Raw genomic sequence first — 27,970 nt, 5'->3', positions numbered from 1 at the left:
AGATTTGTTTACGCGAGCAATAGATAGTCGTTTTATAAGAGTTGATCTGCGGAAATTGTATTGGAGGCATTTTACAGTTCGTTTTCATCTAATTTCCACCGATAGATAGATTTCCTGTGGGGTTGACGGTTTTAGAAAAAAATCCGTTTCCAATCGTTCTACTCATTTTTTTTTTTTTATTGAAGGGTAAAAAATTATCAAAATCCTATTAATGATATATTTACATTCCCATCCAATTAAAAATCTCCATACAAGATCTTAATTGAAAAAGTTAACCAATGTGTGAATTAAAGTACCCTACTTTTATCTAAACAATGCAGTATCACCTATGACAGATTACCGCTACTTGGCTTATTATGATGAGCGAACGTTCAGAAGCAAATATAAAATATATGGTATAAAAAAATGTTATTTCTAAAAATAAATAAAATGAAATTTTATATAATAAAACCAATTGAAAACGAGCATTCATTATAAAATTTCAAACAGTTATTTCAGAAAAAATCACAGGCAAGTAAACTTTCGGTCAACCATAACCTTGTTCTTAATTCTTAGTTTCAGAACGGACAGCACCAGTACCACTCCTAGCCGATTATTTTGGTCCGAAATAAAACTACTTGTTTTAGTAAAAATATAACGATTAAAACTGTGTGAATAAGAAAAACGTGTTGGATATAAAGAAAGATGTGATCAAAGGAGTTCATATATAAACATCAACAGATAATATGGTAAGTTTTTAATACATTAGAAAGCTTTTGTTACTTATAAATATTGTGGTGCGATTACTAATAACACACTATTTAAAACTTGTCTAATTAGCTGTAAGGTCTATAATTTGACATTAAAAATAAAAATGGAATAACATATTTTATTATAAAGCGACAGGTTAATGAAAATAATAGTCATAATTATAAAAATACACAACACCGATACATACTTTAGTTGTGATAATTTAAAGATTATATGAATCATCATTTAAGGAATAAATAATGTCATGGGAGAAAAAACGGCATTCGAAATAAATGATATTTTGATTTTAGTGAATACACTAAAGACAGGCTTTTTTTGTGAACAATTACTGTGTTTATTTATTTATTAAATAAGCTTTGGTTGCAAATAAAATAAATTAATTAATGATAGTGTTCTATTTAATTTCTCATTCAATTCGGTTTTCAAAATGTTTTACAAATTTTTGAAACAAATGTTAATATTAGTCCAAAATAATATATTTTTTGTATCAATCATCCCTTATCTAATTTTAATTCATAACAATATTCCTATCTTATATCAATAATGGATATATCTTTTAATGGAAAGCCAAAGCATTGCTTGATTTCTAACGACTAAATTAACCAAAAATATCTACCAATTTACTATATATTTGAATTGCTTAAGTATTAGGAAGTTGTTATTGATCAGCTAAAAGTATATAAAATGTTATTAAATCATAATAATTTTATTACTTATGAATGAATAATGAAGAATGTGATTCAAATTTAATCATTATTTAGATGTAAGTGAATGAAGTGATGAAGAAAGCCTTTGTAATCACTGATTTGATTCTTATCAGCAAATGGCCGATTCACAGTAATTTACCTTCACGATATGACACATCGGTAATAATGTTAACCGTCTTTAACAGAATTCTTTACCTCATCATATTATTAAATTTAAATTAATTTTTTTTTCTGTGTTAGTTATCATTAGTAGTTGTCGTGGTTAATACTAACGGCAGAAATAGTCTTGTGTCCGGGATAAACATAACACATACTCGAATAAGTTTATAAGTCGTTGGTGAAAAAAATTGAAATATTCCTTTTCCTCGTATATATAGTATGCTTCGGTATTCCCATTCATTATCAAATAATAAATCCCTATAATGACTGATCAGAATATAAATTTTGTGATAAACATTATCTATAATAATATGTAATGATGGATTTTGATTTATAAAATAAAAATTTGGTTTAATTCGTCTGCTTTTCTTATTAAATTATTTTACTTAATCATTAGAAAGAATGTAAATTTGATAAATACATGTATGTATATATATATACATGTATAATAAAGAAGAGCCTTAATTATCAAAAAATATAAATTAATTAATACATATGTCATATTTTTTTAAGGTAGTTGGCCTCTTAGTTGATTAATATTTAATTTTTTCACTATTTCTTTACACAAACAACTATATAATAATTTTGGTACAGTAAATTTAAAATTTAAAACATCTTGCAATGTTATGTAAGTATTTAAAATTATATCTGCTATTTCAATATTAAAAGTCCCTACATCTATTCTGCATATATATTAATAATATTTATCTCACAATTGCTTTGTCGTTATCAGATAATACTTAGCGAGTGACTCAAAACAATATTAGTTTAGTCTATTGACGAGCATTTACAAATTACGAGTGTATTTAAGTCTAATAAATTATTTGTGGTAAGCTTGCATTTCATATATTTCATGTACAGTAACTAATAATTTAAAATTCCTTCAAATAATACACAAAAATTTGTGAAGCCATATCATGAAAGGACATTTCAAAGTTGACCCAAAACTATACAAAGGCTGGAAACATTTTCACATTATCTCCTTGTTGTCAAATTCTTCTGCAGATGTTTTAATTCGTGTTGTTGACTATACTTGTACGGTCAGAAAAAAAATTAAAAATAAAACCAGATACAATTGAGATTTTGCCAAAAACTTGCTACTAATATTACAAATGGGACACTTGGACTGTGAATGTTTGTTTGTTGCTCATTTATGCAAAAACTACTGAGTTGATATTCATGAAACTTTACTGTCATATAGATAAGACATTAGAATCAAATATAAGCTATAAATTACTCTCGAATTTCCTTTAATTCTCTCGCTTTTGAATAACAATAATTGTAATGTGTATCGAGTCCAGTGACAAATACAAAAACATTGATGCATGTCGGATAACATAGTTACCTATTGGTTTAACTTTACACGTAGAAATATTTCAGCTGAGCTCACTGACGACAACCATACATGTACATAATTATAAATAATTTTATTACAGATGTCATAATGTCGGGAGGTAATTCTAAGAACAAATCCCGCTCCAAGAAGCAGGAGGGCTGGGAAGAGGCTGGGGGGGAGTTCTACCAGGAGTTGTACCCCGGGGGGGAAGGGGAACTGTTCGAAAACCTCCAAAGAGCCGATGCAGCGAAACTGGCAACACTCCTACCCTCGAAACAGGCTAGAAACAGTAAGTCCGTGATATGTTCCTATAATAGGTCCCCCGATGTCGGTGATGTCAAAGACGTAATTCCATAAGTTTCTCCAAAGATGTTAAAGGCAGATAGTACAGCTTGGACTATCATCCATGTAAATCGTATCAGTATTAGCAATTTATTATGTGAGAGGCTTATACCTGGTCATGTTAGAATATTACTGTAGTTTATGGACAATTTGCTTAATTTGCTTCACTATTATTTTTTTTGTGCCGAAACTTTTGGGACAGAGTTATTAATATACATTCTTGTCTCATAGAACAATTACTCAGATAAAGGTAATATTAATGAGTATGGAATATTTGGTTGACACATGATTTTGGTTATCAGTGATTGAATAGACCATGACCATTAAGGGTAAATGGCGTGTCAGCTAGGAACAATTCCCTGTTTATATATATGCGATAATTTGGAGGTATCGTAGTCAGGAGTAGAGACGAAATTTTTTATTAGCAATAAATTAATAACTCAATATAAAATTCCGCTTGTATTATTTACTAGTCATTATATAAGAAGTTAGTTAACTTAACTCCCTAGAAAGAGTTTGCTTCGTCGAAGTAAACAGACAGTTTGTTTTTATAAATAACTTTAGAGATAATCGTATCAACGGCAAACTGGATACTATCAGTTATTAGTATGCTGATGTAAACGCGTGTTAATTATAAAGTATCAAGCATGCTCTTAATCCTTCAGCGACCACAGTCAAACGAGTCCGTTCCCAAAATGAACGGCGACAGTCCACGTATGCCCGGACGACCCATAGCCGTGACGTACACTTGTCCATGTTACCTGACCTCTCTGGTGAGTATATACATATTAAAAATCATTTCTACCAAGAATTTAAAGTACTTCTACATTTTTTTTTTTTACCGATTTCTACATTTACAATAAACGTCCCAAGAGAATCCTCTACTTACAACATTAAGTTATACTAATTTACTTACATTTTTTGTATCTATTTGTGTTTTTCAATGTTTTTTTATGATAAACCACAGCTAAAACAATATTTATATTAAATTGAGACCCCAAACTATGGTTCATGGATTACAAAACAATCCTTTAAAGGTCTATGACCCTATCAATTTCGTTGATAATCCTGACGACATGCCGCTCGATCTGGCCAATCATATGCTTCAACCACTTTTAGGTTGAACCAGGTCAAAGGTTAAAAGGTCGTCCATAAAGGTCATATGGAATAAGTCAAACTATATTGCCCTGCATATAATTTGCTTCGTCATACTAAATAATATTAGTTCTAGACCGGGTACATCGATGTTTGGGAGGTATTCCTAACTTCTTGTGCTATCTCGCTGAATGTGTATATTTATTAATCGGCGTTACACAATCCCCCCCCCCTCCCCATTCCCCCTACAATTGTTATAATTAACACCAATTTGGACCACAACCACCGTTTACCGTAACGTTGTGGTTTTTAGTATAGTACATAAAAGTACGCTATACGCCGTGAACCATTTTAAAACTCCAAAGATAATATTCTACTGAAATAATTTAAGTTTCTGTAACTTTTTTTTTTTATTTGAAATTCCGTAAAAAGACTTTACAAAAAATAAATCATCCATCCATAATGAATTCGACAGAAAACCTCTCAAATGAAGAACGTACTTGGGAAGAAATCATGCAGATTAAGGCCATGCCAGTGCCCATGAACCAGAAGAGAGAGATAAAAGCAAAGCTACAGGTATCACACTAGTCTCTGTTACTAGTACCCTCCAAAAAGACTAATCATTTCTACCTCTCAAATATATATATATATATATTTAATTAATAATTGATATCTTACAAATATAATACGTGCCAAGAAACTAGAATTAAAAGCAACTTAAGAAAATGAACTCTCCCGTAGTTACTCGTAATATTACTAAGATTTAATACATTAATGTTTATCTATACAAATTATTATTTATTTTAGAGTCAATTTATTTAACAAATTAATAGGTTGCAACAAAATAAATGATGATCATATAATTACTTTTACTTGCAGAACGCTACGAAGCTAAGACTCCAAGGTTTGGAGCAGTTGCAGTGGCGACAGAGGAAAGTTTGGCACCAGTTCAGGATACGGTTTGGCGAAATTGTGGGGAAATTTGAATTGTGGCAATCGGCTTTGAGGGAAATCGAGGGGAAATTTGGCACGGGAGTGGTCTCGTTCTTCCTCTTCCTGAGGTGGCTGTTGCTACTAAACTTGTCCATATCGCTATTCGTGATATTGTTTTTGATATTGCCCAAAGTTCTGCTAGTGGAAGTCGACTTTGAGTGTGTGGACTTTGTAGACAATTCCACGGTGTGTTGCTCTCAAGTATATTTTCAGAGGAATCTGACGGACAATGTGGTCTTGGACCTCATTCAGGGTACCGGTTGGATGGAGAAGACTATATTGTTCTATGGCGTGTACAGTAACCAGGTTCACTCGTATTTCGTGAAGGCTTTCGGTGACGCCGAGATGTTTTACAACATGCCCTTAGCGTACATATTGGTCCCCATATCTTGGGCACTATTTTCGTTGATAGCGATCGTAAAAACAGCAGCCAGAGGTTTCAAAGAGCGGCTGGTCGAGAGCGAGGGCCAGTTTTATATGTACTGTAATTTAGTATTCGGCGGGTGGGACTTCTGTATACACAATGACAAATCAGCTAAAATAAAACACAAGGCTCTGTTTAACGAGATCAAAGGATGCCTGGAGGAGGAGAGATATAAAGAGGAGAAACAGATGAGGACGAGGGAGAGTCAGATACTGATGCACCTAAAGAGATTCCTGATTAATATACTAGTATTGATAATATTGATCGCGTCGGGAGTTTTAATATACGTAGTGTTCAATTACTCGACAAGATTCGAAGATTCTGTACAAAACTTTATGCTAGTGAACCACACTGAGGCCCTACCGCTGATGCAGTTCAAGGGGAACTCTTACTCGTTCAGTCAATTACACAACACGCTGTTGGAGTTCCTGCCTTATATAGCGATCGTGGTGCTGAACATAATCCTGCCCGAGGTTTTCGGCTATTTGATAAAATTTGAAACGTACACGCCAGCTAACGCGATAGTCATAACCGTGCTCAGGACGGTCTTGATGAGGCTGTCGTCGTTGGCGGTGCTGCTGAGCCAAATTTACCTGCAAGTCACGAATCCTGATAGAATCAAATGCTCACCTGAGAACGAGGAGTACCGTTTCGAGTGCTGGGAGACCTACGTCGGCCAGCAGCTGTACAAGCTGATCTTGACGGATTTCGTCCTTCAGTTCGTCATGACATTCCTTATAAACTTCCCCCGGGCCATGCTAGCTCGTCACAGCGACAGCAGGTTCCTGAAAGTCATCGGCACCCAAGACTTCTACCTTCCCAAACACGTGCTGGACATCGTCTACATCCAGACAATAATATGGATGGGTTCTTTCTTCTGTCCGTTCTTACCTATAATTGGCACAATTTTCTGCATTCTTATTTTCTACATCAAGAAGTTCACGTGTCTCATTAATTGCACGCCGTCGCCGATAGTCTACAGAGCGTCTCGGTCTAAATCTCTTTTCATGTCCGTGTTGCTCCTCGGTTTCATGATATCTATCTTGCCTGTGGCGTATTCCATAGCGGAGATAGAACCGTCTATAACCTGCGGCCCGTTCAGAGGTTTCGAGACGGTCTGGGGCTTCGTCATAGAAACTTTCGAAGGTTTTCCATTTCTGATAAGGGAGATCGTGTTCCTTCTTGGTACATCTACGTTCGCTGTTCCGGCTTTCGCGATATTACTCTTTCTTCTATACTACTACTGGGCCGTCGCCGCCGCTAACAGACATATGGTGGAAGTTCTGAAGAATCAATTAGTTCTGGAAGGACACGACAAGCAGTTCCTTCTGAACAGACTGAGCGCGTTCATAAGACAGCACCAGAAAAGATGTGAGAGAAGAAATCGGTCCGATGAAGATTCTTCTGTCCAGCACAGTTATAGATAAAATATTATATTACTGTCGTTTCACATTCCTCTGAGAGCCACAGAAAATCCAGAATAAACGAATAGAAAATTACTTATAACATAACACAAGATAATTAGAAAATTTTAACCGAACCTAGTCATTTAGATTTATTTCCGTATTTTCCGCAGCAGCTCTCTCACAAGCAACAAATGTATTTGTAAATAGCATTTACTAGTACAACGTACTGTTTAGTTTAAGTGATCTCAGTTTATTTTATTTAGTGTAAGTTTATATTAATAATTTTCCAATGAAGTCACTCCGATGTTCCTAGACTCACTTGACCGAGGCAACTGTAAGTTATGGAAAATATATTTATACATTTTAGTTTCCGCTCATTTTGCACTGAAAAATATATAAAAGGTCTGACATTTAACCGGAGATGTTGTAAGATTTAATCCAATGTCATTCTTAGCTGCAGGTCCCAAAAAAAAAAAAAAAATTGTGTCTAAGAGATCTCGATGCCATAGATTTTGATACTATATATAGAGAAATAAAATAGTTTAATTAGAAGAATTTAGATAATGAAAGAATAGTTAAATTCTAGAAAAATAGTTGTAAATATAACAATATATATGCCAGTTATGACTTTAACCAGATCAATTGTAGTATGTGCTGAATAAAAGAGAAGTCTCGCTAACGAACGCAGTCTATTTGAAAATAATGTGACAAAATTGTAAAAAATAGTATAGATTTTATATATATGATACTGTATTTTTATGCGAGACTGAATTGTATGAGGTGATGGGACACAAGTCCATCTTAATGTAACGGGCGTTACCCATCAACACTGCCAAGTAGCAATCAGGACCCAGAACATATTTAAATAAACCTATGTATCTAGCACGTCGTTTTAATTGAATCTACAGAGTTATTGCAATAATATTTATTTGGTACACAAAGTACAAAATTATACAATTTTCAATTAAACCTCCCATAATATAACTATGTTGGTCCACACAGCGGTCTCAAATCAAATTCAAATCTAACTTAACATAAAATATTAGGAATATTCATACTGTGGTAGAAACTTAATATTTTATTTATATAACAATTTTAATTTAAACAATAGTCACTTAACAATGTCATCCGGCTGGAGGACCGCCAATATTAATTTATTTATTTTATATTAATTGACTTTTATTAATTATAATTTTAACCCTGTTTATTAACAATTCTGTATGATGTGCATACATACATGTATGTACACATATATGTGTACTTTGTATAGTATACTATAAAAATGTTGTATATGGATGCTAGGTAATATATGTGTTATTGAACCTTGTAGGGCATCATGTCAGTGTATGACAGTCTTCTTGCAGTCACCCTTGTTCATGTGCCTTTGTATTTTCTGCTCGTATATCATCATAGATGCTCGCTCCGGGCTGGTCTTGTTACGTTGCATGTCTGAAATATATTACATTGGAGATTATGCTTAGTGAGTGAGTGAGTGTGTGTGTGTGTGTGTGTAGTATCAGCTCACATCTGAGACTGAGTCGCCTCCGGTGTCCGCTTATCTCCAACTGTCTCCTCACAAGTCTTGAGGCGGAGGCAGGTCGTGTTGGTAATGTGGCTGGACATGATGGAGCTATGTCCGATGATGCAGCCCTACTCCCTGGATCTACACAGATCATGAATGTTTATAAAAATTAATACATTATAAATGAACAATATTTATAATGTACTTACTCATTTAAATGGAGGTAATTTTTTTCTACTATGAAGAGACTGTATATATAAAGTAATGGACAAACGCCTAGTAAGCTCAGTTTCGTTTTAATAATGTACTATTTTGTATTAAATATATCAATATATCAATCCTAACTTAACTCTGGACAATATTTACATGCAAAAAAATATAGTTTCAAACAAATTAATGGCATGGATGATTACGCCGGAACCGATTAGACTATACTTTGATACAGCAAACGTCACAAGTATATGACATAAATGTATTTATTTATAATAACGAAGGCTGTAGGAATATCTTATCAGGAGCTGACTTGCTCCATCTTGTGGAGAATCTATCTATCAGACGATACCTCTCTCCGTTATGACGACCTCCCTCAACCCCCCGAGTTGAGAGTCCACGTGTGTAGGCGCGTGGTTCCACGTCCGATTCCCGTCCTCCGCAAGTATAACGCGTTCTTGGGAACTCTTGCTTGATAGCATCTATGAATATATACGACACTTTATACTTTTTTTGTTTAATTATTGGTCATTACAGCTTAGTCTAGACCGAATTGCGTCTTGGTCTAGACCAAGCTAGTCTTTTGATTCTCAATTGTACAGGTGATAGGGATTTTTAATATTAACTCGATTGGTGGCAAATTAAAATCAAACATAGATTAATGTTGGCTCTGTCATGATAAAAACTTAGGTCCAAATTAATATCGTAATTAATTTCCATGTATGTATGTTTATTTATTGGCTGTAACGCAGTAACTACTCAGCTGGTTATTGTATGTGTGTATTGGAGAGCCGAGTTTGATTTTATATTCTAATACTTTCTTTGTCTGTTCTGTATTGCTTACCTTGTTCCTTTGATACGTGGGGCTGGACTGTGGCCTGTTCTTGAAGTCTATGTTTCCGTCCTTACTCCTAACGATCGGCGATAGCTTCCTGAACTCGCTCCTCGGCTCCAGTTCTATCCTAACCGTTTCTGACGTAGAGCTGTTACTCGCTCCGAACAGCGGCGACAGTCGCGGTTTGGCACTAGTATTGTCAGAGTCTTCGACGCTCTCTATCGTTATGGTGGAGTCAACGCTCGTCGGTTTCCGTAACGGCTTCACGTGTATTAAGCCGCTTCCGAGTTCCTTATCCTCGACCTTCGAGTTCTCGATCCCGAAATTCGGGTTCTCGAAGCCAGTCTGGGTTGCGATGTCGTCGCTGACGGCTGTGAATGTCTGTGATGCCCGGTTCGAGGCCCGGTTCAGCATCCGCTTTCTGCGCTCCAACTCGGCGTGTATGTCCGTTTGCACTCTCAAGTTTATATCTCCGTAACGTCGGACGATGTAGTTTAGCAACCATTGGTATCCCTTCCTGAGGCCGGGGTCAATTTTTATTTTCTTCGACTTATTATCAATGGGTGTGGCGCTATAGGACTCCACTAAGGTAGGACATCGGTACCTTGAATATATTATTATATCGTATACAATAATACGATAAAAGATAAAGAGTTATAGATTTACTTATCAATACTGATAAACCACCTACAACCCCTTATTTTTGGGTCCAATGCAAAGAATTTATCGATAATTTTAATTACAACCAAGTGCTTCTCAAAATTTTTTTGTTAGACCAACTAATCAAACAAACGAAAATATTATCACATCAATGTTTTTCGAGACGTCACCCTGTGGGATAAAATGTGACGGGCACATCTCGTAGTTTATCCGAAAAATATTAGTTTTATTTAAAAGAGATTATTGTAATTTTGACGTTAAAGGCTTTTCAAAACGTGAATATAATAAGATTATTGACTTAGATCACGGATGGACGACAACTATCGATAATAAAAATCAATCAAAGAACTATTACAAATACATTGTCCTAAGTAAAAGTAATATTTTCAGTTGCAGCAAAGTAACCGAAACGTCTGGAGTATGTAGTTTAAAAAAATAAATAACGCGTAGTAATCACAAAATATTAGTTTAATTTAAATGAATACTCGCTAAAGTCTTGGATCTCATTGCATTGTCGCATTAAAGCCTCTATAATGAAGTGAGTACAAAATATATTCCTTCTATTTTCTACTTATTTCTTATAACGACAAAACTCAGTCTAATCTTCGATCTAAGTTACGATAACTCAAATTACCAGTTGATTTCAAGCCCAGGTATATATAAGGTTATGTGTTAATTATTTAGATGGCTTTTATGTTAAACCGTAGTTTTTTAATCTTTATTCCCATTTTAGATTTTAATATTACAGAATATATAATGTTCGATACTTACTTATTCACCAACGGTTCTATATTGAGTTTTTCAACAACATCTATATCATCTAAAGCCCCCGACTTGTCTTGTTTGTTCGCTAGTATCAAAACAGGTTTGCCTAAACGTATAATTTCAATTATTATTAATATATGAAAGAAAAGATAAGTTAGCATTAGTGTTGGTTGTATGACGTTTAAAATATGCTTTGCCAAAAAACGTTTACGAAAATTTTAAAGAAATTTGAAGTTAACGATATTAAATCTTAATTCATCAAACTTTACTCCTGTTAATCTGTGATACATGTTTATAAAAACCTAAGTAATCTTCAACTTAATCTTTTATTATATTTTAAGTATTAATTATCAAGTTCAAATGCATGCCATGTATGATAAGGAAATAATTAACATGATTGACGCGAAACTTATACCGTGACAAGATAAGGTAACTCACCAGATATTTTATCGTGCGATAAAACCTCTTCTAGCACTGTTTTGCATTCGTCCAAGCGTGAAAAATCGCTAGAATCGATCACAAATATGACACCATGTACTTCGCTGTAGTACTGACACCATATTTCCCTGAACTGCGGCCCGCCGCCCAGATCGTATATAGTAACAGGCGTATCCTTATGAATCAAATTTACAGCCTTAAAACCAACGGTAGGTAGAACCTTATCGTCTTTCTCACCAGCTAAATTATTCACAGTTTCCGTTTTACCCGCATTGTCCAATCCTATAAGAATTAAAACAATATGACGACGCATATTGCGTCTACGGAACAGACCCCAACAATTACCCATTACTATAGCTAAATACGCGTATTTTACATTTTCTGGTTGCAAATTCTACGAGCAACTTCAAATTTCACGTAAGCCGCCATTCGTAAATTCGTAAACATTATTTTTTTTTGTTGACACAACGGTTACCAATAGCGATCGAGGTACGACTTCGATGTGGCCAGTATTTATTTTAAGCGTTAATTTGATTCGAAATTTAAATTATTGATATTAATATTTTTAAGTACTATTATGAAAAAGAATTGTAGAGAAACGCTTAATTCGTTATTTTTTTAAATAAATTGCGTTTTTTATAGTTTAAAGTCTCAAGTACAAACAAGAAAATGATATACCGTTAAAATTTATTTTATTATAGTTGTACATAGTTGTAACAATTGTTTATAAGACATTATTGAACATGCTGTTATTGAAAAATATTTCGTCAAGGTCACATATGTTTAAATATAACATACGTCCTCAATGTCGGTGAATGTTAATTACAAATAATTCAAGATCACTGCGACAAAGGCTAAACTATGTTTTTCATAAATTATATTCGTTAAAATCATTACTGTTACATATTTTTATAAGTATGGGTAAAATAAAATAAGTGTATAAAAATACATAGTGGACATTTATTTTTTCAAAACAAATTTTCAAAATAAATACAGGTACAATTAATCAATGTTTATATTTATGTCTGCAATGCTGTACTCAGTTAGATTTTCGATCAATGATTATCTGAATTTAACCAATATTGTGTCGCCATTTTTAATGGAGAAGAACGCTAGGTCTTTCATCACATTATCCATGATGACATCCGAGTGCATCTGATCATCCTGTATATATAGAAAGGGTGTTCCGATTTTTCCTTTAGAAAATAATCTCTGTGCCAGTGTTACCAGTTTCTGTACCGCCATGGTAGATGGGAATTTCTTCTTGAGGATCTTGCCGTTTTCATCTTTGATCGTTATTTCTAATAGTTGTGATGTGAGAGTCGTGTCTTTATTTTGTTTTACCAGCAGACTGTCGTCTGGGACACCATATTCTGAAAATGTATTATTATTATATAATAAAACATATATTGAAAGGCAGTATGTATATATATACTTTTAGATTACCCTTAATATGCAAATTTGTTTGTTGAGAACAACATGAGATGTAGACAGTTAACATAGTGTTTATTGATCTTTTTTTGATGTAGCTATAATATGTTTGTCCATATATATATATAAAAAAATGGAATACCAACTTGATAATATACTACAGTGAAAGATTTTACTTAATGCATACATGTATAACATGGTTTGTCTCTTAGTTTGCTACAATGAATCACTGAAACGGATCGATCGATTTTGATGGGACTTTCACTTCCAGATAGGTCATGTAATCTGGAGTAACTTAGGCTAAATATAGTATAGATATATATTAATATGTCTGTGACTCACTATCAATCAGTTCTTGGAATCTACAGTGCTCAAAGTGGAACTGTTCATCCCCTTTCTTCCACTCGGCCCCATATCTCTTCATGTAGTCATATTCTGAGCCCCGACGTAGTTCTCGAGTTATGCATGAACCATTCAATTCCTGTAATTTAACATTAATAACTTTTTTCCTTATTTGGCCGCGTATAAAATACTTGCTGTTTAGATTTAAAGTGATAATTGTCATAGCTTGATAGTATAAGAAAGTATCATGAGCTAATATCATTGAGTATAGTTGGTTAAGAGAGTGGCAATAATGACATTAATAATAAGAATTGCTGGTAGTGTTGCCGTAATATTAAAAAAAAAATGAGGCAAACTAGAATATAAGGTCTTAATGATTGTATGCAAACAGCCAAGACCTTGCAAAAAGGTTTTATATGCATGAATATAATAAAAATATCGTCTCCGTACCTGAAGATTACCAATTTTGGCTATAATTAGTTGAGATCCGGTATCATAGTCTTCTTCGTATTGGATAGGATTTTTCAAGAAATAAAGTTTCTTTAGAGATTTCAATTTATTCAGCTCACTTATTGACCTCCACTGAAAATATAAGAATATTGTTTTTTAAATTATCCCATACAAATATCTAACTAATATAAATTTTTATTATATTAACTATATATTTTATTATAAATATAATTAGGTAACATAAATTTTACTTTTAAACATTAAACTATGAGGGTTTTTGGTGATTAGTACCGAGAATACTGAGCGCATTTTGATCAAACATTACAGTGATATAATTCTAACATCAGATTAGGATATGCTATAATTTGTCCTGAATTATGTATAATTACCACACAATCTGGCCTCAAGGCTTACAGTTGTATTGTGTATGAAGTCCAGCGATGTAGACTAAGCTTAACATTGAAGTTAACATGTACTGTTAGCATATACTCACATCTTTGATTTTATTCCTGTTTAAAAACAGCACTTCTAAATTCTCAAATACACTAGCCTTAGCATCCGGTTTCGTATCTTTAAATCTGATTTCCTCTATACGACAGTCGTTCAGGCTTAATACTTTGAGGTTTTTGAGGCCCAGGTTAATGACCTCACACCATGATTCTATGGGGTTGCCGTCCAGCCTGAGGATTGTTAATGTCCGTAGGGTCACTGCCGGTGGGTTAATGATGGTGATTCTGTTGTAGGCTGCTATGATCTCATTGATTTTAGGCCAGAGATGGGAGAGTGCGAGTACATCCGACCATTCATAATCACAGACCGAGATGTTTATCTTCTCCAGGCTAGCAAAGTGTATTGAGAGCTGTTCCAGTGTTTCTTCAGGTATATCGATTGCCATGCGATTCTTACTGTAATCACATAAATATATATATATATATTGTTGATATCTAAGAATTTTCAATGTACTCATTTAAAATTAAACTAAATATTTTCGGATACTGCGCGTTTTTGTTTTACAGCGAGATGAGATGAAAATGTCTGTCAGTTGGTCTTGTTGTAATTAAATTATTGCAAAAAATAAGAATCCACAAAATAAAATATATAAAGATAATCATTATTAAATAAAAACTGTATATATATATATATATATTGATACACAAAATTAGGGTAAATATTCCTTATCACCTCACCAGTAGTGATGCTTATAAAACATTTGTATTTATGTATATAGTTACTATAGTGAATTTAAAGTAATTTTTCTTAGCTAGCTTCAGGTTAAATTGGGACAAATATATAAAGATTAGATTATCTAAATAGTTTTTATATGTTTTCCTAATAACTATAAAATTTATTCTCAATTATAGATAATAATAAGTACATTCCTCACCTCACATCAATTTCTTTCAATGGCAGTTGTGCTGATAATTCAATGATCTCCCGCCAGTTTGAAAACAGGTTCTGGGAGACATCCAGGCTTCGAACGTTAGGGCACAGAGCTGCTACATCACCAGCCCTGGATATGTTCTGGTCGTGGACACAAACCTCTTGGAGACGATCAAATTTCCTTTAATTGAGAAAAAATTTTATTATCAAAATGCACTGAAATATATATTAACACAAGAATTCGCTTCATTTTTTTAGCCTATGTTACTCCTTATTAAACAACCTATAAGCCAACAAAAGTTCCTACAAAATCGGTCCAGCCAAATCAGTGTACAACGGTAACATACAAACAGACGGTCACAGAGGTTGTAAATAAGTTTTAACAAACAACATATATAGTATATAGATTTGTATGTTTTAATTATTTAGTAAAATGGCAGTTATCATATTCAATCATTATTTTATAAATATCAATACCTCATTACTAATTAATTTATTTGTATATAATTTGTATTCAATTTTTTTTTTATTATGTAAGTAAAACACGTTTTCTAGTCAACATATTAATACTATACAGTATATTTGCACAGACCACATACTAATTGTTCCCCATTCCTTATTTTATACTGTTGCTTCATCTATACTGTAATGATGCAATTTTATATTAATAATACAAGGGTTTTTTTGGTGTAACTGAATAATATTGTGCTTCGGAGGCAGCCCTAGTAGGTTTATTTCAAATTTGGTTAGGTAGAGAGAAGAGCTTGGATGGTGGAGGTGAGTGTTTAATGCACATTAAATAGGGGCCCCTAAACCTACACCTGGGTCGCAAGTCGGTCTACCCGGCACCTGCACCGTGACTCAATGGAATGATGAGAGGTTTCATCTCAGTGTTGGTTAGACGATCAAACAATTTAGTTGAATGTCTAGAAAATGTTGTTTCAATAAGTAAATTATTTAAAAATAAACAAACTCACTGTTTCTGATGTATCTTCTCAAAGCCGACCATTTCAATGAACGGAGCACCCATTTCACGTTTCCATTCATTGATGACTGTTCTACGGTGAGCTGCGACTGTCTCATCCTGAAATTGCATTGACAACGTTGGGTATTAAGTTACACTTGGTCGGTACAGACGAGACGAAACCTCTTAGCATTCGATGGATTCACCGTGCGGATGCCGGGTCCATCGTGTTAAATTATTATAGGTCGAGTGTAACATAGGTTGATCACTTTATTATACATATTAGGTACTGTCATTCAGTCTCACTACTTAGTAATGCATATATTATGAGTTTAATATCGTTTCGTTGTATACTACAATCAGTTCGGACACTACTTCTGCTATATATTAAAATTAAATGTGATTTAAATGGGTTCTAAGACTTCCGTGAGCTTCATTCATTTAAATGAAACTAATATTTTTCAGATATACCTACTACGCGTGCTTTTTTTTTTGTTAATGTCAGTCATTCACATCTTGTCTACCCGTGATAACGGTCGCTGAAAAGTAACTAAAACGTCAGGAGTATGTAGTTTTAACAAAAAATAATGCATGCGTAGTATATCCGAAACATATTAGTTTCATTTAAATGATTCAAATGATTTTATAACTATTTATTATAGGAAACAAAAGTGCAATAAAGCATCATGGTGGAAAATTTATATTTATCATGAGAAATATTTAAATAAAAATCATTGAAGTAAATATTTTGACTAAGCGAGTGTTTTATGAGTTGTAATAATTTTTTTTTTTAAATCACTATATAAAGTTCAAGTATATTTTATGACAAATAGTATTTTAAAATATTTTACATGTATGTCAAATTAAAATATTTTAATACATACTTATCATGTATACAATATATTGGTTATTATGTTATCTGGATTTTGTTATATGATTATTCATATTACATAGTAATAAATAAATATGGTTTCAAACTTGTTTTCGTAAGCCAGTGGATGCTGATTGTGTGGGTTGGTGACACATTTAGTGTTATAAATAAGTTTCTTTGTGTAAAGATGCTTATTTTTGTTTACTTACCTCCCGATCGCCGTAGTATCTCCTGATAGCTTCAGCGCAGGTTGTGAATGGTGCGATTTTGTTGGGGCGTACAAAGGAACCAGCCCCAGGTTTCGTTGTTTTGAAGTATTGCACGTCTTCCACGAAACCGTCATGTTTTCCTCGCTCAGCGTTGTCCCACTCAACCCCATACCAGATCCCTTTGTAGCCCTGGACCTCCCCAATATATTTTACAGTACCGAAATCTTCATTACACTTTACACGACTGCCGATAAAAACTTGACTCTCACAATCGTCACCATTATGGCTCTCCATGGCACCATTGAAAAATTTTGGTATTAAATTAACAGGCATTGCGCCCACCATTCTTTTTATGTTTTCGAAAAAGGAACTGTTTATCAAAAGAAAAACAGACTGATTTCTTTTCGGGAAGCTACGATTGTCAACATATGACTCAATCTGTCATTAAAATTGTTATCATTGCTATATAAAAATACTTTTTTTAATAAATAGGCAAAATCACAATCCAAAATTTAGTTACATATTTAAATTCCATAACAACTTTATATCCTATAAGCGGAATACCTTTATGGTATTTTTAAATGGATTTGTTAAAGAACTTATTTATTATCCATTATCAAATTATTGCCAGAGGAATAAATCTGTGACTCAAGTGAGAATATCGGTCCTCAATAGATGCCGCTACTTGTGATATTTCAGAGAAGAATGAATATCTTCCTGAGAGGTGATTGGTCGTTGATGAGCGAAGAGTATAATACAACCGAGTATAGACGTTCTAAATAAGGGCGAAAATGTTAAATTTATTTCCGGATATATATCGAATCGCACACGTTGTGTTTTAAAAAAAAGCTTTCCTCCTTGAATATACAATCATCTGTATGTTGAATCGAAAGCTTCAGCTGTAGTCGAGTAGTGACATCTTTTTTATGTTAGACTTTTTTTATTAGAGGTGTATGACCGGCTATTGATGGATAAATTTTAATTCGCTCGTTGTCTCCGCGCAGTGCCAGCGTCCTCGCACTATCCGTTTACTGAAATCGAAGGAGGTGAAACGTAAACTCAAATTTACAACTTTTTGACAAAAATGGCCACTAACTCGTATGCTGGACGTGTATACGAGTCTACAGTGCTGAAATGACGGTTTGTGTCTGTGAAAATATGCATTTTATAAGTGAACAATTGTTCCGTTCCGTGCAATAGTGCATTAGGAATCAAAGCGACAAAGGATTACAGCGACAAAATGAGGTATGTATGAAGTACACCAAACGATATATTTAATAAATACAGACGTTTTACTAATCGATCTATATATAACTCGGTAATGTTTACGATATATTTATAAAGTTTTCCAGAACAACGGACTGACCGACATTACAATGTAAACAGACACAGATCATTGATTATCTATTAATGGCAATAATTAACACATTAGTGAATGGAATTGCATAAAAACAATACGTATTAATGAATAATTAATAACATTTCAGTCAACGAGCTGGATGAGATAGAAGGATATTGATTTTTAGCTATTACGTTAGAAGAGCCACCCCACACGTCGCACGATATTATTTTCGTTGTAAAGTTTGTTTGACCTTGAATTTCCAATTGGGGATACGTAATTTTTCTTAGAATAAGGGTGACTAGGGCTCCCATGAGGGGATGACGCCGTATGACTAATACCGCGCCCATGTGGAAATATTTCAAATAAAATAAGATCGCTCATAAATACGACAAACATAAAACTCTGTATAGTTATTTCATGGATATGTTAATCTTCAATAATATCAAAGATAATAAATATTTATCTGATAAAGTTTTTAAGTAATGAGTAGTTCTAAATTTAAATTGATTTTTGTTAGAAGAATTTTGATGTGAAGAGATCTTTTTTCACAAAAACATTGGCTTAAACAGTTACAAAGATTTGAATTTTAAAAATAAAATATTATTCAGCAGCCTAAAATCATAGCCTGTCGAAAATTAATTGAGGGATTTTTTTTTCTGTCTGAAATCTCGTTTTTTTTTTTTACCTCAACAAATTAGATTTTTTAAATATAATTGTAAATACTGCAATAACAAATATTTAGTTTAATCAATATTTTAAATAACGAAAAAAAATATATATTGGAAATATATTTTAAGGCCTTTTAAGGTGAAAATGAATATATAAAAAATATGATGTCATAAAATCATTTTCCATTCACACCTAGACTTTTTGCATTATTAATTGTTTTGAGTGAGTAATCACTTAAACAAAATAGTTTTAATGAAATTAACTTCTGTCTTCATGTTTTAAATTGCAATTCAATTATGCGGTTATATATAGATGTATATATGTAAAATTACAAATGTGTTATGTATTCTTATGTATATGATATTTTAATATATATATTTAATATGTGCCCATATTGGCAGTACCAAAATCACAACAGGAGAAATGTCATTTTAAATCCTTGTCAAGAAATCATTAACAATCTTCTATATAAATATATTACAGAGCTTACTTTGAAATTAATATCTCGACTTCAATTACCCATAATGTATGTGCAGACTAGTATTTTGCTTGCGACTTTGGCAGTTTAGTATAATGCATCAGGCTCGGTTAAAATAATACTTGGTAACCGACCAAATGGTGTGTTCACACGGAAGTCAAACCTTATGATGTGATCATGCTAGCGCACCATGGAAATGGTATATTAGAACCTATCCTACTCCGATTTTTGAATTGCGTTACTGTGAAATTTCATCAAAATCGGTGAAGGTTTTTTGCATGAAAGTACGAAGAACATCCATGTATCATCACAAACTTGCTGTTTTGTATGTGGGATTGATATTGGTAGAAGTAAATTAAAGGACAATAAGTTATATATTTTTTTTATGGCTTCATATTTTTTTCGTACATATAGTTTTTGCCATAAGATTATATATTCCTAGTAGTTCTGTTCGGAAATAAAAAAAATAATAATTTATTAACTCTTCATAAAGATGTCTTAGTTTTGCATGAAGGTTAGTTACCAAATAGCTCTGAATGTATAAAACTTAATAAAACTCTGTCATTATTAACAGAATATTTAATTTTTTTTATTGTACTTGGTAACACACTGGTGTTGCCAGTGAGAAAATATTAGAAGTCTCTATAAAATGTTTATAGTGAATAGTGTGAAAAAATTAACTTTATATAAACACATATAGGTGCAAACTTTTCGACATACATACACACTGTTAAACCTAATTTCCCTTTGTGACAATTGTTACTAATTACCACAATAATGTATATAACCTTCCTATGAGTTGAATTTAGTATATTTTGTTATATGAATAGTTTTATTTGTTATATGTTTCTGACTTCTATATAATAATATTTTGGTTCTGTTATAGAAGTTTATGTTGTATTAAAATGTATTAAGAGTTATTTCATTATATATCAGTTGATATTCTCGACTTTGTCATCATTGCTTCATGTATGCATAACCATACATTATACGAAGATATTACTATATATATAGTATGTGTGCATATAATATTTTATTCCGATCATGTACGTCCCTCTATCGTGATGTTAGTTAAAATTCAGAACATTACTATTTTTACTCTCGTTAACTATGATAGTTTTTGTGAATTGTATCGAGACTTGTAGTAGGTCCTAACTCCTAGTTACTCATTTCATTAACATCAGGTGTTTTATTCATCATGAGAATGGAATTTGTGGATTGCTATGAAGTTCCTTGTATATGTATTATATTTGCATTTTATGTTGTATAATGTTATATTAATAATAATGTTAATGTGAGTATATATATATATATCCAGTTACTATTATTATACATTAACAGATTTATATATGATCTCAGATTATTGATGAATGAGTAAGAGATTGATCATTGTGTGTTGCCATTTTTGTAAAATTATTATTAATTCTTTACTTTATATAAATTATGACCCGTCCTTGAAGTAATTCACGATAGTTAAGACGTGAGACAGTAGTTTCTGTCTATCAGCGTCTGCCTGCGGAACCCTAAGCCACATGTTTTCCTAACATTCATCTCGTCCGCTGGTTCCGTACGATCTATGAGCCATCAAACTGGTTATTTAAATGTCAATAAGTGATGTCGCCTTGGCATCGTTGTGTAATGGTAACTAGTTATCACGCATTTTGTTAGTCATTATTAAGTATTCACATATACGGTTTTTCATTTATGGGATGAACTAGTATTTCACCCTGGGTTTAGTCCCTATATATCTTGATTCCTTTGTTAAGGAGGCTGTGTCAACTGTCATCTTAAATATAACTGCGTGCATACGTCATTTTAAATTAAATTAATTGTCAGTTTATTTATATTTTTACAGTTTTATATACGTCCTTATATATATATATATATATATATATATATATATGAAGCGATCTCATATGTATATATTGGACATGATTAAATTTTTAGGTACTAGTTTAATGTTTGATTTTATAATTTCGTAAAAAATATGTTTTTTCACCATCATATTGCCCTTCTATCTATTATTACGAACTCATTAAACCGCTGTCATTATGTATAGAAAAATAAAAAAAATATATGACATACCTTTTCGTTACACTTACCTAATAAACGCGTACCTAGTTAAAAAAAAACCTCGAACTTAACAAGGAAATGAGGTGTTAACGAAAATTCCTGTCCAACAAAACATATTTTATATTCTATTCTGTTCTACACATAGTATAGTTTTGAATGGCATCCCAAAAATATCTTAAGAGAATGATCGCGTGACAATGTCACAAGTAATCTCTTTGTCTAGTCCAGTTATAGTTATTGTAACCTTAGTTAGAGTTTTCATAGCGAAACTTAATACAGAAAGTTTATAGTTTAACATAAATAAATCTAAATGAGATCTAAGGTTTATGAAACTAATACTTTTCGGATAAACTACGCGTGATTTGTTTTTGCAAAAACTACGTACTCCCCACGTTTCGGTTACTTCGGTTACTTTGGTACTTGGTCCTGTTATTACAATACTGTTGGACAATAACCACGTGACTGTAAAGTCACATCGTAATCCGTTTAGTGGTTTTTGCACGACAGACATATACATACATACATCCTGACAAATTTTCGCAAATATAATTTTAGTGGTATTAAAGGAAATCAGCAAAAAAAAAATAATAGATTGATGATAGCGTACGAAGTTAGGATCTTATATTCGTTTCTTGTTTTAGAGTAATTTTAATAACATTTTCGCATATAACAGGGTTATTCTTAAATAAAGAAAGATGTATTAAAGATTTTATACAATTATATCAGTTTAAGGAGAAGCTTTCTCTTTCTGAGTCATGCGGCAGGTTATGAAATTTTTTGTTTCTTTGGCCGCACCGATGTTATCAGCTATAGGTTCAATTTGTAGAAATATATATAAAGATATACTAGCCATAACCGCCAATTCGCTTGGCATAAAATACAGGAGTTTAAAATTTTCATTATTAATACAGAATGCAGCAATCATTAGGGGGATGAGTTATTATAAAATTCGCTCATTGATAATTTCTACATCACATACAGAACATTCCTACCAAATTTGGAGCAGGACCAAAGAGCTATATTTAAAAAAACGGAAATTTTTCATTGTTGACGCCCTAGCAACACAATACTTAGCTGTCCTCTCCTGGTTTAAAGGAACATTCTTACCAAATTTTGTTTCTCTACGCCTTACGGTTCCAGGGATATCGTAATGAGTAAATATGTCGGTGGAAATCTGTATATATGTGTGTGTCTGGTGTCGTCTAAAGACTACAAGACCCAATACTTTAACAGCGATCTGAAGATGCACGCTCTTGTTGGTAATAGTGATGGATCTGAAACGTCGTTACTAGCTGACGCTACCAAACAATATAATATTAATATCAATGTTAAAGATTTCGCAGGCAGGAGCCACCTCATTCTGCAAAAGCTATTGATAGTATATAATATTTTAAAGCAAACAAATAAATTACTGTAACTAGAAATAATATCTATTGAGATAAATTGATTGATTGATTGATTGATTGATTGATGATCAGATTCCTATTAAATTATATTGCCATAGCATCTCTATCCTTCCTTACTTTTAAGTTCATGCAAAGTTACCTTTGTATTATTCCATCACTCTAACTATTTAAATATGATCAGTCACATCCAAATCGAAACGGCATTTCGTGTTGTTATTAATAAGATTATTGCACAAGTATTACTAAGTACCAACCAAGACGGGAATGCGTGAAAGTAATTTTTACAAAAATGATTTATCTGTCATGGTTATTGCGAACTAATCACAGACAGATCCATAATGTTATATCCTCTATAAAATAAATAACTGAGATTACTCATTTGACACGTACAAAGTTATTTTAAGACTCAACATTGACTCGTGTTTCAGGAATGTGTAACTTAATGCTAACTAAAGCTTGTGATGCAGGCGAAAAATATTCTTGAGGCACCGTATGTTCTCGTGACACGGCTCAGGAGTAATCGAAAGGAGAGAGAGAGCGAGAGAGAGAGAGAGAGAGAATGTGAGAAAAGGATACAGTATGTTAAATAATACTGTGATTTTGGCTGGCATTATGATAATACATTAAATTAAATTAAAATCCTAAAAAATTTTAGCCTTCGTATTTTCCTCATATAGTCTGTATGACTGCAGAGTTTCACGAAAATCTGCTCGTTTGTTTCATCGTTTAATGGTTCAAACATTATGATACAAACAAATATATCATTAAATATAATGATTAAATGATTTTTTTTGTATAACGCATCAGTTGAAATTAACCGAAATTATCATGTATATGTAAATACTAAATAATTCAAACAAGTCTTTTTTTATGTTTCCTGTCGCTGGCTTTAGGCGTGATTCATAGCGAAAATACCAAGATATAAGTTGAGTTATTCGACTTGACTCATATTGTTAAAACATTGATAGTCTTAAGATATTAGGTTAGAATATTTTATTATTAAACAACCGCCTTTAATGAACCCACTTTCGTTGGTGATACCACGTTATCAGAGACCTTATATACTGGTCGGACTTTAAATGCAAGAAAATTGTGATATTTGATGTCAAATATATATAAACATCGTCTTTAACAAGAGAACTATAATAAAATTTAAAAATATTGTATATAGTGAGTATCGTTAATAGTGGGATTCGAACCTGCTACTGCCGGGATTTTAAGTCCCAAGCGCTTAGCCATCTAAGCCAGTGGACCATTATCGGAGCGGTCAATTTTATACTTAAGTAACTTAACTTAATTACTCGAGATAATTATTACTGTTATAAATTATTGTATTAAACTTTGGAAGTTATAAAAATAAATATCTCATTAATGTTATTTTTTTTATTACATATAAAAAATATATTAAATAGGATCTATTTTATTTATTCATTGATGTGTGCTGTGTGAAATTTGTTGATTGTAAATGAAAACATTTTTTTGAGCAAATTTGCTGCATTTATAAAACGGGAAATAGTCTCTTAATGAGTTCGACACCCTCGTAAAGGGTGGAAGGGGTGGGGATGACGGGCATACCCTCTCGCACCGAACGAGAGTGTTAGCTTAAATGAATTGTCATTCAAGTGTGCTCATAAATTTAATGTTGTATATTGTTTTATATGTGTATGTTTTATCACAAAATCTTTATAAAGACAAGTGACCAAAAATTATATTTTAATCACTATATATATATATATGGAAAATAATAACCAGGACGTTTCAGAACCCGACCCTCATTCGACCGGTTTTTTATTTAGGAATTGTTACTAAAGCTAGAATAGAATTGCAGACACTATTTACAATAACTATATTATTAAACTAAGTCTCTCTAACAGCCAGTCTACTTTAGTCTAGACTCTCGAGTCTAGACGACCGCAAGATAATAACATTTCGATTGCACAGATATTGAACTGTGTTTGTCTCGATGTTGTATTGTGTAGTAATAATGGCGTGTTTTTTAAGGCTTTTCTATTGAATACATATTTCTCAACAGATATTATACTCGTCGTTGGAATAGTTTCGGAAGCAAAAATTGCTTTTTTTTATATAAATGCTGGCTAAATATGTTAGTATGTATAAATGTATGATTGTTGTTCTTTCACGTAAAATGTACTTAATTGATTTTGATGAAACTTTACATTGTTATAGCTTACCTATCAGATAGACAGACACACGGACTGTTAGTTAACATATACATTGTTTTAACACTGTCTATACACTTCTGAGTGTAAACCTGTCGTTCACGCGGCCGAAGTTTCGGTCAAAAACTGTCATATGTCACAGTAATTGCTACTACAAACTATTTAGCAAATATTTCGTTACGAGGACTCTAAATAATATTGTAATATATTCCTTGAACGCAACGTATTTACACAACAGTTATAAAAGTATATTTGTTGTTTCCACATTTTACACTTACGAGTATATAAATTATATAAAGTTTTATATGAATGACAGAACATGATTAACACTAAATATCTAGAACTGACTATATATATATATATATATATATAGTCAGTTCTAGATATTTAGTGCTAATATATATATATTATCTTACACATTTTATGCCTAACACAAGTTTTGGCATCATTAAACTTTATACGCAACTTTAATAGTTTGTCATTCATAAATATTCGCAAATAATAGTATTGATGAAGTATTTCGGAGATAAATGTTTAATGAGGGACGGTTCTTATATAGTGTGACGAAAATTGTAATATATATACATATTACAATTATCTTGTTTCTAAGAATATATATATCTTAATCTAAGTTTACAGTTGTACCCAGCCTATTAATCTATATCACCTTAATAACCTCCGTCACCACGCCTGAAAGCCTTCCCTTTATTCCATGTCAGAACATATTTGACAAATGGTTAAGTCATTTCTTTGATACATCGATCAACATAGAGTTATAACCCGTCTTTTGTTCTGGCCACATTATAACAAAATTGGGCGCAGTCTGATAAGGCGTATCTAATGACGTCACCATCGAAGAAGTTAAATCTTTTAGATATTTGTTGAATCTCTATAACTTTTATATTACATTAAAACTATTGTTTAAATAAATATTTTGTAATGTCACATGTGTCAGATACAGATCCTTTTGTTGATAAACTTTCTCATTTAATTCTCCTATTTTTAATTTAATAAAAAAAATCACTTAATTAAAATTGTTTCCTATCTATGTAATACTTTTTATAATATACTAAATTTAGATTAAAAGGCTTACACCACGTTATCAACTAACGGTGAGACACCAAAACGGGAGTATTTAAAAAATAAATAAATCGCTTGCAATTCAAGTATAAGACGTAGTCTTATATATATAATATATTAGATTATTAAGTAAATAAGTAAATTGGATTTCGGTGTCTGTTTATACATCTAAGGCATATATACACATATAAAACATAATTTATTCGTGAAATGTTAAAAAAATCTCATATATTCTTGTTATTCAATATTCTAATTATCACATTTATAAGTTAAATATTTTAAACTGAGGAGATGTAGAAGATGTTTAAATTTAATTAAAATAAATTTTTAATTATTCATCTCCGTTCGACGCTCGGTGCGAATCGAATGATGTCCGAAACGTAAGCGGAAGCGTTTTTATATAATATATATATTATTTACTACACACCTATATATACATACATCTGCTCTGACGGCGTAATACACAGATAAGATATTTAATAATGAACTAGATGTGATGCTTTGTAAACATGTTAATATAATGTTCTTATAATATTGAGGGTAGTCTGAAAGCCGTTTCTAGTTTCTGTGCGGTACATCCGTAGAGATATATTCTAGGTCACAAAGCTGCTGGTCGGAATTAATATCCAGAAATGTCATCTCGGATGTCTGTAATTTAACAAGTTTAATATATATATGATAAAATTGAAGTTATAGTTTGAAATTTAACTGATGTAATACATAATTTAGAGATATTCTAACAGGTTATAAATGAATGAAAGTGATTTTTCATCTCGTGCTTGTGATCACAGTCGCTGTTAACTTTAAAGGAAACGAAACGTCGGGATTATTTAGATATAAAATAATAAAAAAACGCTCAGTATCCGAAAACCTTAGTTTTATTAAAGGTACTAATTAAACCGAAATAAATTACAATAATTATATGACGCTGAAGGATAGTTTGATAATAACATCATCAGACAATGATATTTTTTATTAGTATTGCAATTAACAAAGCTCCTATTTCTTTTATTTTCTGTCGTATAAGGAATCAGTTAAATTTTAAGTCTAATGTAATAATCAGGATGAATTAGTTATATTTTAAATACTTAGATTCATGAAATATTAATAATAAAAAAAAAAAAATATTTTTTGGTCGAAAAATTATTGTTCATATAAAATTTAACCTACTATTATGTCGCCTAGAGATCTATACTCGGCCTTAATCGATTGATTATTTCACTAGTGTAATGGACATGCCATTGTGTTTGACATTCAGTGACACGCACATTGAGGGATGTTCAGGGATTGACGTATTACGTGTGCGAGAGTCACTGTGTCATGTTTATTATAAATTAATTAACACATTTATAATATATATTATATGAAAAAATAACGTTACGCTTCAAATGTAATTAAAATTACAATTTTAATAATTAAGTTAAATGACTACACGTTCTCGTCGGTAAACTAA

At 32.2% G+C, this 27,970-nt stretch overlaps 4 protein-coding genes across 5 annotated transcripts in view; 2 read left to right on the top strand and 2 right to left on the bottom strand.

The window, feature by feature from the left end:
* Positions 1-23: 23 nt before the first annotated feature.
* On the top strand, positions 24-8,094 carry LOC116775717 (transmembrane channel-like protein 7). Of its 2 annotated transcripts, XM_032668683.2 has the most exons (6): positions 24-395; positions 556-728; positions 3,053-3,241; positions 3,960-4,067; positions 4,865-4,965; positions 5,269-8,094. In XM_032668683.2, exons 3-6 carry the CDS (start codon positions 3,061-3,063, stop codon positions 7,231-7,233), a joined length of 2,355 nt encoding a protein of 784 aa, XP_032524574.2. In that variant the 5' UTR covers positions 24-395; positions 556-728; positions 3,053-3,060; the 3' UTR covers positions 7,234-8,094. The 2 variants fall into 2 exon arrangements, with proteins under 2 accessions (XP_032524574.2, XP_032524576.2); XM_032668685.2 differs by lacking the exons at positions 24-395; positions 556-728 and adding an exon at positions 2,396-2,445.
* A 28-nt stretch (positions 8,095-8,122) lies between these two features.
* LOC116775719 (ADP-ribosylation factor-like protein 13B) lies at positions 8,123-12,126 on the bottom strand. The gene is made up of 6 exons (XM_032668687.2): positions 11,643-12,126; positions 11,211-11,310; positions 9,789-10,383; positions 9,297-9,426; positions 8,738-8,875; positions 8,123-8,661 (listed from the first exon to the last, which is right to left on the bottom strand). Exons 1-6 carry the CDS (start codon positions 11,989-11,991, stop codon positions 8,552-8,554), a joined length of 1,422 nt encoding a protein of 473 aa, XP_032524578.2. The 5' UTR covers positions 11,992-12,126; the 3' UTR covers positions 8,123-8,551.
* A 456-nt stretch (positions 12,127-12,582) lies between these two features.
* Positions 12,583-17,726, bottom strand: LOC116775704 (tubulin-specific chaperone E). The gene is made up of 7 exons (XM_032668662.2): positions 17,290-17,726; positions 16,223-16,329; positions 15,250-15,426; positions 14,359-14,770; positions 13,866-13,997; positions 13,416-13,554; positions 12,583-13,015 (listed from the first exon to the last, which is right to left on the bottom strand). The coding sequence occupies exons 1-7, from the start codon at positions 17,632-17,634 to the stop codon at positions 12,705-12,707; spliced, it is 1,623 nt and encodes a 540-aa protein (XP_032524553.2). The 5' UTR covers positions 17,635-17,726; the 3' UTR covers positions 12,583-12,704.
* A 334-nt stretch (positions 17,727-18,060) lies between these two features.
* The window catches only part of LOC116775586 (protein enabled), a 37,164-nt gene continuing 27,254 nt past the window's right edge, over positions 18,061-27,970 (top strand). The window contains exon 1 of the mRNA XM_061525069.1: positions 18,061-18,534. Within this exon, the coding sequence (XP_061381053.1) occupies positions 18,530-18,534 (5 nt within the window). The 5' untranslated portion in view covers positions 18,061-18,529. The remainder of the gene's footprint in view (positions 18,535-27,970) is intronic.

This window comes from Danaus plexippus, chromosome 27 (genome assembly GCF_018135715.1).
Source record: "Danaus plexippus chromosome 27, MEX_DaPlex, whole genome shotgun sequence".
In the NCBI taxonomy this organism is placed as follows: Eukaryota; Metazoa; Arthropoda; class Insecta; order Lepidoptera; family Nymphalidae; genus Danaus; species Danaus plexippus.
Note: the sequence above shows the minus strand (reverse complement) of the source record. Positions and strands in the feature narration are given on the sequence as shown.